The 15,876-nt window shown below is 38.1% G+C and overlaps 1 protein-coding gene across 1 annotated transcript in view; it reads right to left on the reverse strand.

The window, feature by feature from the left end:
- Positions 1–6,284: 6,284 nt before the first annotated feature.
- Positions 6,285–15,876, reverse strand: part of ccbe1 (collagen and calcium binding EGF domains 1) — a 43,425-nt gene continuing 33,833 nt past the window's right edge. The window contains exons 6-11 of the mRNA XM_035389939.1: positions 15,659–15,765; positions 15,036–15,144; positions 14,557–14,696; positions 12,756–12,791; positions 10,318–10,353; positions 6,285–6,929 (exon numbers count right to left, since the gene is read on the reverse strand). Of these exons, the coding sequence (XP_035245830.1) occupies positions 6,669–6,929; positions 10,318–10,353; positions 12,756–12,791; positions 14,557–14,696; positions 15,036–15,144; positions 15,659–15,765 (689 nt within the window). The 3' untranslated portion in view covers positions 6,285–6,668. The remainder of the gene's footprint in view (positions 6,930–10,317; positions 10,354–12,755; positions 12,792–14,556; positions 14,697–15,035; positions 15,145–15,658; positions 15,766–15,876) is intronic.

Consider the following 15,876-nt stretch of genomic DNA (forward strand, 5'->3'; position numbering starts at 1 on the left):
AGTGCAAATTAACTGGAAATGAATGTCTCTTTTATGGTTGGTCCATAGGTTTAGAGTTTATGGATTAATTACTAATTTTGGTTCATTAAAATGGACCCAAGGTGAGCGTGTGCAGCTTAGACCCTGATTGGTTATGACAAACGGGATCCTAATGGACTTGATCTTCTGCCCAACCTAATTAAATACTCTTTTAGAGCCATCTCTCTCACCGGCTGACACTTCTTTTGATGTGATAAAGGAATATGATTTATGAATCTATATGGAAGCTTGTTACATGAAACTTACTTCAGCTCTGCAGGTTCAGATTACTGTTTTGTAACAAATCGATTAAATTTAATTATTGCTTTTACATGTTTATATGTTATTGTATGTTTTTACTGATGTATTCCATCATTGCCTATACATCTGATAAACCTCATAGTGGACTTCATGAGTACTATTTCATAATTTTATTAAATCACAAGACAAACATTACTCTTTGTGAAGTAGGGTAAAATGTAATTCAAAAACTTGTTTTGCAAAATCAAATTAATTGCCATTTTTGGTTGAGAAGAACAAGCGTGTGATGTAACTTCATGAATGAATATTTATCTGTACATGGAGCGATCCTAGTGTCTGCCTGAATCCAAAGCTAATGTTTCTCAATGAAGCTTATGACAAAGTGGGCAAATGAAATGCCTGTTGACAGAACAGGGAGCAGGGCAGCGAGTATTCCCCTTTAATTAGTTTAAGTTGCTTGAGCCTCTTTAATGACTTTGGTCTTGGAAGCAGAGCCTGGAAATTATAAGGTCAATAAGCACGCTTTCTGCTGCTACAATTAAGAACTACTTCTTCATTATTAGTGCTATTTAAGAAGCGCGTCTCGTCCGTTGCTTCATTTAACGCCGATAATAGATGGGGTGGGATTGGGGGGGTGAGTGAAGCTGAGCACAGCAAGTGTTGCGTGTCAGACCGACCGAGCTGAAGGCCCACAGTGGACACCACAATGGAGGCCGGCCGATGCGTCTGGTAATTGTGATGCAGTCAGCTGAGGCAACAGACCACAGATCCCTCTATTTAATGCTTCAGTGGCATGTGAAGAATACCGGTTTAGTCTTTATCCATGGCAAGCTGTCAATGGGTGCTGGGGGAAGTGTTGTGAATGTAGCACAGAAAAAGACTGGACATAAATGAGCCCGTTGAGGATAATATGAAATGGATGCCATTGGTGCTGACACAAATTTGTGGTGGAATTACAGGTGAATGATTCAGGTCGAATTAATAATTATTGGTGCTTTAAATCTAACCTCTAAGATATTTTGACCTTTAACAGTTAATGACTTGAGCACTTGTCACATTTTATATTTTCTTGCAATCAATTTATAGCTTGCAGGTAAAGGAAATCAATAGAAAACATGAAAACAATAGAAAATATTTTGATTTTTTTTTAATTGTGACTAATTGCATAGAGGAACAATCTATAGCAGTTAGATTGAATACCCTTCTTTAAATATACTATATCTCTTTTAATTTCTGTTGTACGTTTATATAATAATATAGATGTCGCAGGATACTTAAATGGGCCATGCAATTACTCACAAATTTGTCTGAGAGAAGGGTATATAAATAGTCATTGTAGAACCTAGTATATTCTTCTGAATGAAGAATTAATATTGACAAGATTTTTCTTTGTTGGCTCATACTTACCCAGAGTGTAAACATATACACATGCCTTACTTTTTTATGAGTTCCTGCTTTACAGGTACAGTAGATGAACAGGAACTAAATAATGCACATTTTGAGGATAGATCATAGTAATATACTGCATTACACAACTGATTAATATATAAATTCATGAGTGTGTTAAATATGATAAAATTTAAATATCACAAATATATTCAACGTGTATCACAAGGTGCACTGAAAAGCATTTTGACGCCGAACAAATACTTTAAATATCCATATTAAGCACCAATATTGCCATCTTGTGGTCATTCATTGCAATGTTTTTCTGGGGTCTTTTTCAGAAGCAATCATGTTTCATCAGCGTCATCTAGTGGTACGATGTGATATTGTATTTGTATTGCCATTTTCTTTCTCAGTTTCAGGGCTAATGCCGGTAAAAATATACTAGTCACATTCCGACAATAGAGGAATATGCCGTCCATTGTTAACCACTTATGATAGTCCATATGCACTGAGCAGACAGTATAAATATTTGTAAAAAAAAAAAAAAAAAAGTGAATAAGCATATAATGGCCTTATATGACACTGTAAGTCATATATTGTTAACCCATGCCCATGCCCCGGCTTTTGCTTCTGCGACTGCAGCAGCTGTGGCATTTTTTGCCCACCAGTATCTGTCTGCTGAATCAGGAGTCCCTCCTTTCTATAACTTGATAGCCTCCCTCACCAGTGGAGTCCACCAACAGGTCCTTGAGTTGCCACCAGGACAAGCCTTTGACCACAACCCCTGGCAGCCACTTCCACAATAGAGGCTTTGAACAGGGTCCTTTCAGATTCGATGTCCCCAACATCCTCCAGGATACAGGAAAAGCTCTCTCTGAGGTGGGAGCTGAAATCCTTCCCGACAGACTCTTCTGCCAGGCATTCTGCCAGGCAGTGCATTGGATATTGAATTATTCACCTCTTGATTCCATTAGCTATCGTAACTCTTTCAGTTTATATCTAAAGGAGTGGCCAATATTGTATAGAAAGTAATAGTGTGATAAACATTTTTTTTTTTTTTTTTTTTACCAATAATGAGATTTGTCTGCGCCACTGTTTCCAATAATATACAATTTAGGAAGCAGGCATACACAAGAGCTGAAATTCCATCACAGTGCAATGACTGGGGAAATAGAAAGCAGACAGAAACTACAAAAGCAGCAGCTGATTTAAGACTATCCCTGTATCTTTGCTTTCACGTTGTGTGTTTAATTTGTTAGTTGATCAAATCAAGTATGTAGGCCTACAGAGGCATGTTTATCTACAAGGCAACAATAACTTCCCTGTTTGTTCAATCTGGAAATGAGTCTGTATATCCTCCTATGATGAACAAAATTCCTAAAAAAACAACAACAACTTTACCCTTTGAACTGAACAGAACATGTCTGTGCTTTCCATAGCCTATGTAATGATATTGACCTGCTCTCCATTCATAATGAACTATTCCAGTCAATGCTGTTATTCTATGGACATGAGGTTATAACCAGCAGATCTCCAACAGTAGTGCATTATGAAGCAGTGAAGCTCAGTGAAGCTGAGAAATGGTAAATAAATAAATAAATAAATAAATAAAAAGAAAATGAAATGAAAGAAAAAAAATGTGGTAAAGTTAGCAGAATTTAGCAAGAATAAAGTATAGGCCTATACGTAAATTATATATATGAGTAACTTTGGTTTATAACGTTGAACCCATATGTGTGTATGATTGTTTTAGACCGATTCTTTATGAATAAGGTTGGTATTGCCATCTAGTGGCCAACATTATAATGTGTGAATACCATGGTCACTGGCTGCATGACAATTGTGGTTCTACAGTCTGAAATATGGCTGAAATAGCATGCTCTTCCCTCAGGTATTGCTATAGGCCAGTCTATACTGATACCAGTGATATAAGCTATTTGTTCTGGGGATACACGTTTTACAGAAACCACTGGCCCTCACTCAGCTTTAATGCATGGCTGTGCAGAACTACTTCAAACAGATTTAGAACACATACAATGGAGCAGAGCAGAGCAATCACCAATTTGTTTAAATGAATCATACTTTAATCTTATTTTCAACATCCTTCATAATACCTGTCCACTTAATCCTGTACAATAATCATTTATGTTTATTTATATTAATTGATGTGAAAAAAAATATATTGTATGAGTGATGTATATTAATTGTGATTTTCTCAGAGTATTCATTGATTATATTAGCCAGCTAAATACATTATCAGTCTTGGAAAAAATCTTCCCAACCTCCCAGATACTTTTTTAAGATTCAACTGCATAACAGAGGCTACAGAGACACCTGGTGGTCGATAAATAGAATTCAGAATCATAGAATTCATATATTAATGGAAAGGGCATGCAGAGTTATGCCTATGTGAGACTTATTCCCCCTACATCACTCAGTGCTTCTCTGTTCTGTGCCCACAGTTGTCTGGACTTTCTCCAGCACTTGTCTGCCAGCATGGCTGGCCTGCTGCATGGCCTGCACTGTAAAGAACTTTCAGGACCATGTGCTGACACATCTAGATCCATAATTCTGTTGCAGTGTGGAACATCACAGCTCTGGTTACTCCGAAGGCATTCACCACTTCAGTCTTCTCCCTGGCCATGTACATACATTATGGCTGTTTACTACCTACACAGTACCTCAAGAGTAGAACAAGGGAAAAAAGAGGTAAAAAAGGGCAATTCAATTTAACGTGTCCACAAAGTACTCTGCATACTTCATACTATTCAGTCTTAGCATATTACATAAAATAAAGTATCCATTATAATACATCACCTATGGGCTTCAGTGATGTGCTTATTTTTTGTGGCATTTCAATATTTCCACTGTGACAAACAGATGGAATATCATAAATTCAGTATCAAACTATGCTGTTTGGCCTTGTTTAAACAGTAGGGCCCTGCACATTTCTCGTGTCAGACTTGTGCATTTTTCTTCCCTTCTGAATTGCTCAAGTCCACATTTATTTTCCCAACTACATAGGAGGCTGGTAAAGCATGGCGAAGAAAGGGAAATGCATTGGAGCTTACACAATGATAAATGTTTGCAAATGGGAATAGCATTTTTGAAAAAGGTTAGTTTAAGTCTTCAGAATTCACGGCTAGTCCTTGTTGGCAGTTTTGCAGGCCTCGCTTCACGGCATGTTAATGTCCAGCTCTCCGAGGAACGGAGCACAATTTGAGCATGAAATTTAAAAAAAAAGGTGAAGAAAAAGGAGGAGCTTCAGCTAAAAGCTTTCCTTGTCCCTTTAAAGTTTGGAGGAACCCTTGGTCCACGTGAGTGCTCGAAAGATTATGCTTTCTTACCTCACACTCTTCTGGTTGAAAAACAGGGCAAGTTGTTCTATTCCTCTTTGATTTATGATCTTTAGACAGCAAAAATTAAACTCTACCTTCCTTACAGAAACCCACATCTGCCTAATATCACAGTGAACATTCTGTAGAAACAAACACCTGTAAATGGCTTTGAAACATTTTCTTGCATGGTAGGCTCATTTCCCCCTTCAACATTTGAAATAATAAAATGATTTAGTAAGAAAATGGGAAGAGAAAATAAAAAAATTTGGTAGACAAATTGCTTTAAAAAACTACCAGGTCCAGAGTAACAACTGAAGATGGTTTCTTAATAAGTAGAATAAGTGCTTGTGAATTTATTCACATATGGTAATTCCCTGTGGGATACTACATGGAAATTTTTATAGAGAAGTTACAACCTCTGTCATAATTGTTTCATCTTCAACCTGCCTCAAAAATGAGAAACTAAACAACCAGCAGACTTCTCTTTCATTCACATCCTCACAAACTACTGTGAGAGGTTAATTCGGTACAAATGGAAAAGACATGCTACTGTAATGATCATCCTGCCAGTGCTCTGCGCTTCTGGTGAACAAAAGAATGTGCTGAGCAGTGACCAACATCAAAGCCCCACCTGTCTAACTCTCCCTTTGATTCAAAGCCCATAACCTCTGATGGCAGTACCTGTGATTATGGCAGTTCCATCCACGTATCTGGGCTAACATTTTACAATAAGTCTCCGTAATGATTGCTGTTCCAGTTTATATATATATATATATATAGAAATTCCAGCTACCTCAAGTGTGTATTGTCCGTCTTTCTCCTTTCAGCTGAGACAAGATGAGCCTGAATAGTCTGCTTTTTGAGTAGCTTAACTGAAATATACCACAGACATATTGATCAACGGCATATTGAAACCAGAGGTTGGCAAATGAGCAAGGTTATTGAATCCTTCCACTTCGAATTGAGCTACCATATGCTCCTCCATTTGAACTGCTCTTTCATGGGCCATTTTGCTGGACTCTGGCCTTTGTGAAAAACTGCACACTTACTCAGTAACTATGGCAATGAAAGACATTGGTTAGTGGGACAGTGTTCCAAAAAGCTTTAGAAACAAAGCCTTTGAGATTAGGGGAACAGACTGGCAGCATTTGCCTGTCTGTTCTTTCCATGTGTAATAAGACAGAAAACACAGACAGATTTGTAGTATAAACATCCCAACTGTGGTTACACAATGAGGCATGAGAAACCTTGGGTGTTAGCCATAAAAAAGAACAAAACTTATAATGCCAGCATCCATGTTTAATCAGTTCACAAGACACTTCAGAAATATGAAAAAATATAAATATATACCTATATCTATATTATAAAAATAAAGATTTCATGATAAGAAATACAATTGCACTTTCTGTGTATATGCAGTTCAATAAAATAAAATCAAATATTCTGACCTTTACACCTGCACATGTACTCGTGTTTCGAATGGTTTGCCTTCTGCGGATTCTAAGGCGTATTCAGTAGGCCAGACACTGCTTGTTGTTTTGCTTTGGTGCTGAACGGCGGTGCTGTAGGTTAAGAAATACATTTAGGCCAGCTTGCGTCCACACCTGAGCTAAACATCACGCCGCGCTCCGCCTTCTGTACTCCCCGCTGCTGAAAGGCCTCTCAGATCGTCCAGTCAGGATCGTTTAAGGTCCGTGTTGGTTTCCTCTTCCTGTTGCTCTTCGCTGCCCCCCGCTGTTTGTAGTCCTCGCCAGACCCCATGTCCACGGTGTCCTGATTCTCCCTCCAGTTATCCGGGGCCACGGGGAACTCCTCCCCCGAGGACTGGGTCCGCGGGCCGAACACTTTATTCTGCAGCTCGGCGATGTCGTTGCGAATGTCAGCCATCAGCAGCAGCAGGAAGTCAAACGATCCGGGTGGGCCCTGGATGACGGGATAGAATTTCAACAAATAACACTCATTACCCTCCACCCACAAACACCAATGTTTGAAACCTGGTCGAAATGTTCCAACAAAATCAAATGCATTCCCTCAGATTTTCAACATTCTCATCTTTCAGCTTGATCTGACTGCAGGACAGTGGGGGGCGTCTGGTCGCTTGCGACCCCGAGCGGTTACCAAGCAAGAACCGTCCCCGTTCCTACTCTGACATGTGCGCGTGAGCAGTTCAGCGTGGAAATCCAAAACATCCTGGAAAACTAATATGAAAAACCTGGCGGATAGCATTTACAGAGCATGGCTTCCTCAACACAGCTATGGATAATGTACAGATTATTGGTACAGATGAGCTTCAAAAGGCCTCGATGATAAATGAATAGACAGGCCAGTTCCAGATACTAAATCTTCACAGCAGGGATGTAACAATTCACAAAAGAATTCTAGCCTAGCTTGAGCCAAGACTTTCAGTCATAGTGATGTGAGATAGTTTAAGACCTGCTGTCCTGGACTCACAGTTTTTTGGTTTCATTATAGTACATAGCTTAGGTACTGAAAGATGAATTGCTTTATGAACACAGTGATTCACCTTTTGAGACACATCTGCTTGGATGTCTTCCATTTCATAGTGTTGATTGTTATTCAGGAATCAGATATATAGCAGATTGCAATTTCAATATTCCTACTATGTTCACAATTTGAACAGAAAATTAATTCTACAGTAGGCTTTTATAGCATGCACCTTTCGTTATACAGGCATGAATAATAATTGAAAAAAAAAAAACATTATGATTTTTGGTAGAACATTTTTTCAGTTCTCATATTTCCCATAGCTCTGATTAATGGCCAAATTTGAAACTGGATTGGTCATCTCTGCACAGAAATGTTGTCCCTTTATTGGCTAAGCCACTGGGGCACCCATTGCCAGTTTTTCTATTTGATTCAATCATACTGTTTTCCTTTAATAGGAAAAAATAGCAGATATGGAAGATAATAAGTTGAGTCCAGTGACCTGTTTTGCATTACTCAATTTATGAATTGATCAGTCCAGTTATTCTAGCTCAAGTTCGCAATGTAATGTTTCCTAAATATCCTTCCTAATTTCTTCCTGTTATTATAATTATGCAATCCATGGCATTATTTAAATGATAGCATTTTAATGCATTGGATAACACTGAGCATGTATAACAGAGCACTACACAGTTACTAATGTAATAAAGTCAGCCTACTAATGATGGCCACTGTACTGTTGGACACAGATCCAGCGTTCAATTACAGTCAGAAATATGTAACAGAAACTAACTATACAGTAAAATGTCTAGTGTTAATTTAACTCAACTAGATTTTATGTGAGTCAAATAGGGACCCTGTGTTTTTTTCCAGTTACACATTCTTTCTAGGGGCGACATAGCTCAGGAGGTAAGAGCGATTGTCTGGCAGTCGGAGGGTTGCCGGTTCAAACCCCGCCCTGGGCATGTCAAAGTGTCCTTGAGCAAGACACCTAACCCCTAACTGCTCTGGCGAATGAGAGGCATCAATTGTAAAGCGCTTTGGATAAAAGCGCTATATAAATGCAGTCCATTTACCATTCTTTCAGACCCATTGCATTGAGTTGTCTTCTCACAGTGGAAGGTCTCTCAAAGATAAAAAAAAAGTACTGTCGTTGGAATGGTGATAGTTTTGGTGGTCTGCCAGTTCTCGCACGGTTATTAGGAGTCCAATTTTCTCTGTATCTTGCAATAAACTTTTAAACTCCAGTTTTGGAAACTCCAATTTTTCACTTATTTACCTTTGACTTTCACTTTCCATATGCAGTTAAATTATCGTATATCTAAACTCATCAGAAATATCTCCTTTAGCCATTTTAGATGCACATGACAAAGAATCTGTGAGACAGCTATGGTGCATTTGGATAGGTGTTTGTTTGAATGTTAAAGTCATTTTTGAAGGCAAAAGGTTCTATAATATTAATTTACACTTATGGTAACAAATTTTCTTTGGAGGACATATCTAGAACTTGTTTGTTGATTGGAAGGGTGCAAGGATCAAAGTGGTAGTTGGGTGCACAACGGAAAAAATGGACAAATACTGGTAGATTTGAAATTATATGTAGTGGTGGAGGCTTTTCTGTAATTTTCTGTTAATGCATTATTGTGTGACACTGAAAAAAACTCAACAAATTTGCACTAAATGGCTGTTTTTACTGAAATTAAATAAACAAAAGGGTGGTCTCTAACGTTTGCACAGTAATGTACATACTGCACAGTACCTTTCTCAAGATTCAATCAAGTGCTCATTCCCCGCTGTTTTCTGTCTTTCTGACTCTCTTAGAATACCATATACTATGGATATTCTGTCAGAACCAACCAGCTGCAAACATTAGCATTTGTGTGTTTTATTAGGTATTTGCTTTGACTTGCTCACTCTATGCTTGTTTCTCTCACTCTCTCTTGCTTGCCTTGGTATTTTTTATTTTGGAAATCCCCCCACAATTTCAAAGAAATGAAAGCTTTGAAAATCAGGAAATGCTTGAAATTCTAGATGTTAGTTGGCAAAAGCAGTAAATCTTAAGAGAAAGGATTGGCAATGTGATTACTGGATGGTCTGAAGGCCTACATTTGACACTGATTCCTACCTGACACAGTACCCCAAGTGACTTCTTACCCTAGGAACAACTTCAATTACACAATTACAACTTGAGTGGTCAAAGAACAAAACACAGAAGACAGGAAATTTGTCCCATCCCTGTAATCCAAGAAAGTTTCAATAGGTTCTTAAGTGTTTCACTAGGTGCTCTGTGGTACAGCCATGATATTTAACTTCTTGAACCCTTACTAGGAACTTTCATACTCTGATGGAGAGGAAGCTTCAGAGAACGAACAAATGGTTTAAAAAAAGGGAGCATGGTGAAATCACAATACATTCTAAAGAAACCCAAACCTTAATAATTACACCCAGAGATTGCAGGCCATTTCACATTTGATTACTCTAAGTTCTAAAAGTGGGCACTTTGTCATACTAGCATATACAGGCATCACAGCCTCCCTGCATCTACATTTTCCATATCATATGCAGTACATGCCATGCATTGCTGCATACGATGTAGCTTAATCAATCAGTTGTGACATGGAGCATCCAGATGTGGATTAAGACCTGTAATGGGACTCATGGACGTTCTCTTCCTTACATGACACAGACTATTCACTACTGAAGTGTACTAGGAAACAACAGTCACATGCGATACCCGTGAGGTAAAGGTGATGAAACTAGGCACATAAACACAGGTGCATATACTGTAAGTGCACACACTGCAAGGGAGGTAAAAATGACTCCCTGCTGCTTGAATATATAATCCCTGAGAGAAACAGTTTCTTACCGGAGGTCCGGTGAGTCCAGGAACCCCTCTCTCCCCCTACAAAGACAATTTTCATTTTCAATTAGTAAAACTGAAAGATGACATTGCATATAACTTAATGATAATGGCAAGCCTCTGCTTGACTGACAATAGCGTGCATTAGGGGCAAATAGTGTAGTGACAAGAAGCCCTGCAGTTAAACTTATCAGAAATGTTAAAATATTGTCAACCCTCCATGTTGCCCCAACATATCTGCCCTTGCAACAACCATATGTGTGCCAGTGTAGGTCTTTCTGAATTCTCAGAACACAGCCCACAAACACACACAAAGAAGAAGAAGGCCAGAAAACAATTTTTGTATTTCAAGTTTGCTGGAGTTGGAGTGCGACTTTGACTACTTCTTGACGTAGTGCTCACTCAACTATTGAGTGCAGGATGCCTGTTTTGCAAATTAGTGGAAGCACTTGTATGTAGCCTTTTCATTCAACTGAAGTATAATTGATGGAATTGTGGGACACAAAACAATAAAACTGGTACCATAGAAAATACTTTTTTTCCCACCCTGAACAGCCAAATGTCTAACAGCATTGACAGTCAAGTTATGTAACATTGGTAGGCTAACATGTAATCTATGGTCTATTTAGCTACTGATTAGGAGAACCAATTAGGCTAATTAAATGTGCCAGGCAAGTCGACAGCTAACAGCTGTTTTGCAGAAAAAAAGCTTTGCTTAACTCTTTGAACTACTAATCAGCATCCGTGAGAAGTAGGAGTAATCACACTCGTATTGAGGCTCCAGGGGTGACTTCGTCTTCTATAGTGGATGTTCTGATACACAAGCATTATGATACCCTTATCCCATCAGTAAAATAAAACTAAAATACTGGACAAAAATACTGAAAATACCACAGCTGTCATGGCAATTGTGCTTGTTCATCACTTCTTGCTTAAATTATATCCCACAAGAGGCATTTGAAAAACAAGATGACTTGATTGCTGTGTTCAAAAAAGGACAATTTGTATCTTGAAGTCTCTTGCCCCGTATTGCTTGAAATATTCTCATTTCCAACCCCCCACCTACACTTTACATCCAAAGGCCAAAAACAAACCTTTTTTCTGTAACGGAATAAAATCAGTTGTGAAAGTTGTGATCAGTTTTGAAACCCTAACCATAGCATCCATGTATATCATTAGAAGCCATTTACTAACAGTTCCATAAAATTACTTTAATGTAATATATTTTAGCATACTACACTACTGTTTGTCAAAAATAAACTTAACATAGACAGTTTTGTTGTATAGCTGAAAATAAGATCTGTGACATTTGGCACTTGACTATTTATCGGAATAAAACCTTGCAATTATGAAAAAACCACAGACCCACATAAATACAGACTTCATTGTTGTGATAACTTAGTGGGAAATATAGATCAGGTATGTTGTTCCAGGTGTTTTGGATTTGTGACTGGCAGACAGAAAAATGAACATTAACAGTGTTTTTTACATAAACAATTACCAAAGACACACAGAGCCTCAAAAAGTCTGTCAAAGTGCATATTGTCCTTAAGCTGTTCCATGTGCAAACCCATAATCTAACCAAACATGTTTTGTGGGTTTACTTTAAGAATTTCCCAATTAAATCCTATTGAACTGGACTTTCACGGTTTATTCAAATTTACTCAAATTCAAATTTACAATAAAAATATTATTTTTAATATACTTCATACAAGATTGGGTCTTCAGTTACAGGAAAGAAATTTTTAATGAAATGTAACAAAAGGAAATGATGGGTGATTGTTTTATTATATGACAAGGCGAATGAGGAAAAAAAATTCAAAATGTTAAAATATCTGTAAATATACCAGTAAAACAGTCTTTGTTTCTCTGAACAATGCATTAAAGAGCTTGTACAGTGGTCACCAGAATTAATTTTTTTTGTTCGATCTGATAAAATAGTGAGGATGAACAATTATGACTGTTGGCTATTCTTGTTTGCTATTCACTGAACGGATCTTTCAGTGCGTATTGTGAGAATTCTTCAGTGACTGTATTAATTTATTTACAAGCACTGTTACTCAAAGAGAAGGCTTGCCATTGACTTACAAATATTTTGGCATGTAGACCCAGTTATGTAAGATGTTTTTCATTGTTTTAAAACTCACTCTGAGAACCTCTGCCTTTTGTTTATGAACAGCAGAAATTCAGATGTGAATCTTTTGCAAACTGGCTCAAGTCAGTTGCGCATTCCTGTTGACTGACATCCTGGCACTCTATTGTGTTAAGTTCAAATTGAACTTGAGTGATGGGCTGTTTTATTGTTGACAGGTTAGTGCTGATTTTGCACATCATTGAATCTAAAAAAAAAAAATATATATATATATATATATATTTACCTTTCTGTGCAAACCCAGGCAAAATGGCATTGTTTAAATAATATAAAACAAAAACCCCAAACATACCTTCATGCCATCTTTTCCTGGAGCACCAGGAGGACCCTGTGTAAGACCACAAAAAAAGGAAATTCAGACAACTGAACAGTATAATACCTCATTCTACGGAATCGTGAGGGAATGCACAAGAATGATTTTGGGCAGGTTTCAATTACAATTATGTGACATATGCGAGCTTTGGTCATAAAACTGAGTGTAATGCAGACATCTCCATCAGAAGCAGCCAGGGACAAAGCTTTGAGACCCATCTCAGTTACAGGCTGATTCATGGTGGGCGCTAAAAGGTACATACCACACCTTGCATGTCAGACGTAACCATGGGATACTCAGAAACATATGTGACCCGGTTTGGTCGCAGGACATCAGCTACATCTCCACAAACATTTGTGTCTCAGCTATGATATCATATCTCTTCAAGTACTTCCACCAAAACACTACAGGCCCAGGAAGCAGTATGACAGATTTACACAAACAATCACATGAATGCGATAAAAATGTCGTATCTAGCAATTTTTCTCAGGATCTGATTTTTCCATATAATGAAACAAACCTGAGCTGGAATGTGAAACAATGTGTCCCTACTCCCTGCTGACAAGATAACATCTCAACACAGAGCATTTCTCAACAATGTCCTGAGTATGCAAATGCTTTCCCTCAAACTGTCAAACGTTCTATTATCTAACTCAAATAAATTCCAATCAAATAAAGAAAGTGGGAGGTTAACAAAAACAGACGAGTTTACTGCTAGTCCTAGAGACACCATGAGGCAGGAGCCAAAGAAAACAATAAATACAAAGTGTAATGACTTCAGTATTGTTCCCTGTTATTACCATTAACATTTGTCAGACCCAAGGAGGTTTTATGCTCTGGTTCAGCATAAAGAGAGATCTGTCGGCACACATTACATATCACATGCTCCTTTGAAGTCACTGTGCAATGTAAGAGGCAACACTGAGGCCACTTGGCTCATACCCAAATAGACTTCAGGAGGTAAATCAAACTCATTACATTGAGTCCAAACCAGGAAGGAGAGCAAGGACCACAAGAAATCCTCTGCGCACTCCTAGTTTCCTAGTGGCTGTACCGAAATCCCATGAGAAAGAAGCGAGCTGAGGATCCACAGCTGGGAGCAGAAACAACATGGAGATTGCCTAGCACACGTCACAATAGCCAGTGGAAAACAGGAACAGAATTTTTTCCTGACCTGATGAAGCAATGCCAAACTTTGCAGTGAAAATATTGCATCTGCAAGTGTCCAACTTTAAACATTTGAAATTATAAATTAACACTAAAATTAACAATGGCTATGTTTAATTTTTAATGTTCAATGTTTCATATTTACAACATATTGTTCTGGCCAATGACTTTGTTTCTCATTACATGTTTATGTTAATATACTGAAATAAGAATTTACATATTTTAATCAATGCACAAGTTGTCCCTTACTGTACAGACAAAGTTATTTTCAGAAAGAAAAATATTCACAAAAAACAGAGGAAGAAGAAAAAACCCAGTGAAATGTGGGGGGTCACAGGAGTAAATATTTCTTGCAATAATAAAACACTCAGGAAGACTGATCTTGTACATTCTTTTCAAGATAAATAATCGTATAATGCAGCTTAAAAAAAGAAAATTATTTTTGTTTTGCAGCACAATAAATATTTCATGAGTCTTTCAGTGTGGGTCTCTAAGACCTGGACTGTGAGCTGCTTGTTTAGGGAGGTCTTGTAAAGTTCACACCTCTGTAATTCTCCCTTGATGATTCTGAGACGGATGATGTGTTGTGTGCTATAAACCTGGTAATACTGACCACTGGGCCACGTCGGCCTTGTTTGATGTGGGACAAATCAGGCGAGGGCCCCATGGGCCCCATCAGTCCCCGGGGGCCTGGAAGTCCAGGGGGTCCCATCAGTCCTGCATGTCCAGGGGAGCCTTTTGGTCCTGGCATTCCTGAGGTAGAGCACCAATTAACAAGAACAATGTCATTAAATAACTAGGCTATAGTAGGCCTTCTTCTGCTTAAAGAAACAGCGATGGGTTTACCTAGATTCAGGCTAAATCCACTGGTTTTTTCTTAATTTCTCAGCAGCAAATGTAAAGCAAAAGTTTGGTTATTTTTTAGGCGAAAGTTAGTTCAGTTTTCCCTACAATAAATTAAAAGATATAATTAACCATGATAACCCCCCTCCCCCCTAGAAAGACCTAGATTTGACCTTCCAACTTTAAATGCAGAGCACCTGAAGGGAATCTACGCCTTTCACAATGTACTTTGATATGACTACACCTCACCTGGTGGGCCAGATTGTCCAGGGGGCCCAGGCAGATATGAGTGTGATGTCAACATTTTATCGCTGGTCATCTGCTTATTTATTTCAGCACTGATTGGCAACAAGGCAATCTGGAAGAGAGACAACATAGTAATGTTACATACTGTTGTGTCCATGCTTGGTTCTGCTATCAGTTAGAGCTGTAACAATAGCTGGGGTTTTTAAAAAAAGTAAAACGTTTCTTTGGTTTGTCAATATATTTTCAGACAGTGAGGTTTCTTTTGAACCCAACATGAAATGCCCATCCGTCAAACTAGTAACTCAATACAAAAGTTGTAATAGTTGTAAACCTCTGAAATGTAAAACAGGAAATTCCTTCAAGTACATCAGGTACATCAACACAGACCCTTCTTCATTTTACGAGGGGCAGCCCCTCAACATCAAAGAGACAAGGGGACTTGCCTTGAACCCCGGGTATATATTATCTGCTAACCTTTGCTAACCTGGTTAAACAATAGAACTTCATACACCAGTCACTCAATTCTAGATGAATTTAGTCTGTAAGATGGTTCATATATTTGCAAGACTGTATGATTAATGCTGTAATTAAGATTTTTTCGAGGAAATACTATGTCTGTTCAGCACCTTTTGTTTGAGTTGAAGCACAGTAGTCTTAATCTGATGAAAGTCCTCACAGGTAGCAGAGCACGTTCCCGTCTTCATTACATTGTCTGACTTCTGGAAGTGGTTCTCTGAGGAGAAGGAAAAAAAGAAACAATTCTTTTCACCATTTGTGTTTTTTGGTTTGTACAGCAATGTTTTTTTTTTTTTCTCAATTTCTTTCCCATAAATGGGCACAAAGA

Source organism: Anguilla anguilla, chromosome 14, assembly GCF_013347855.1.
Source record: "Anguilla anguilla isolate fAngAng1 chromosome 14, fAngAng1.pri, whole genome shotgun sequence".
Taxonomy (NCBI): Eukaryota; Metazoa; Chordata; class Actinopteri; order Anguilliformes; family Anguillidae; genus Anguilla; species Anguilla anguilla.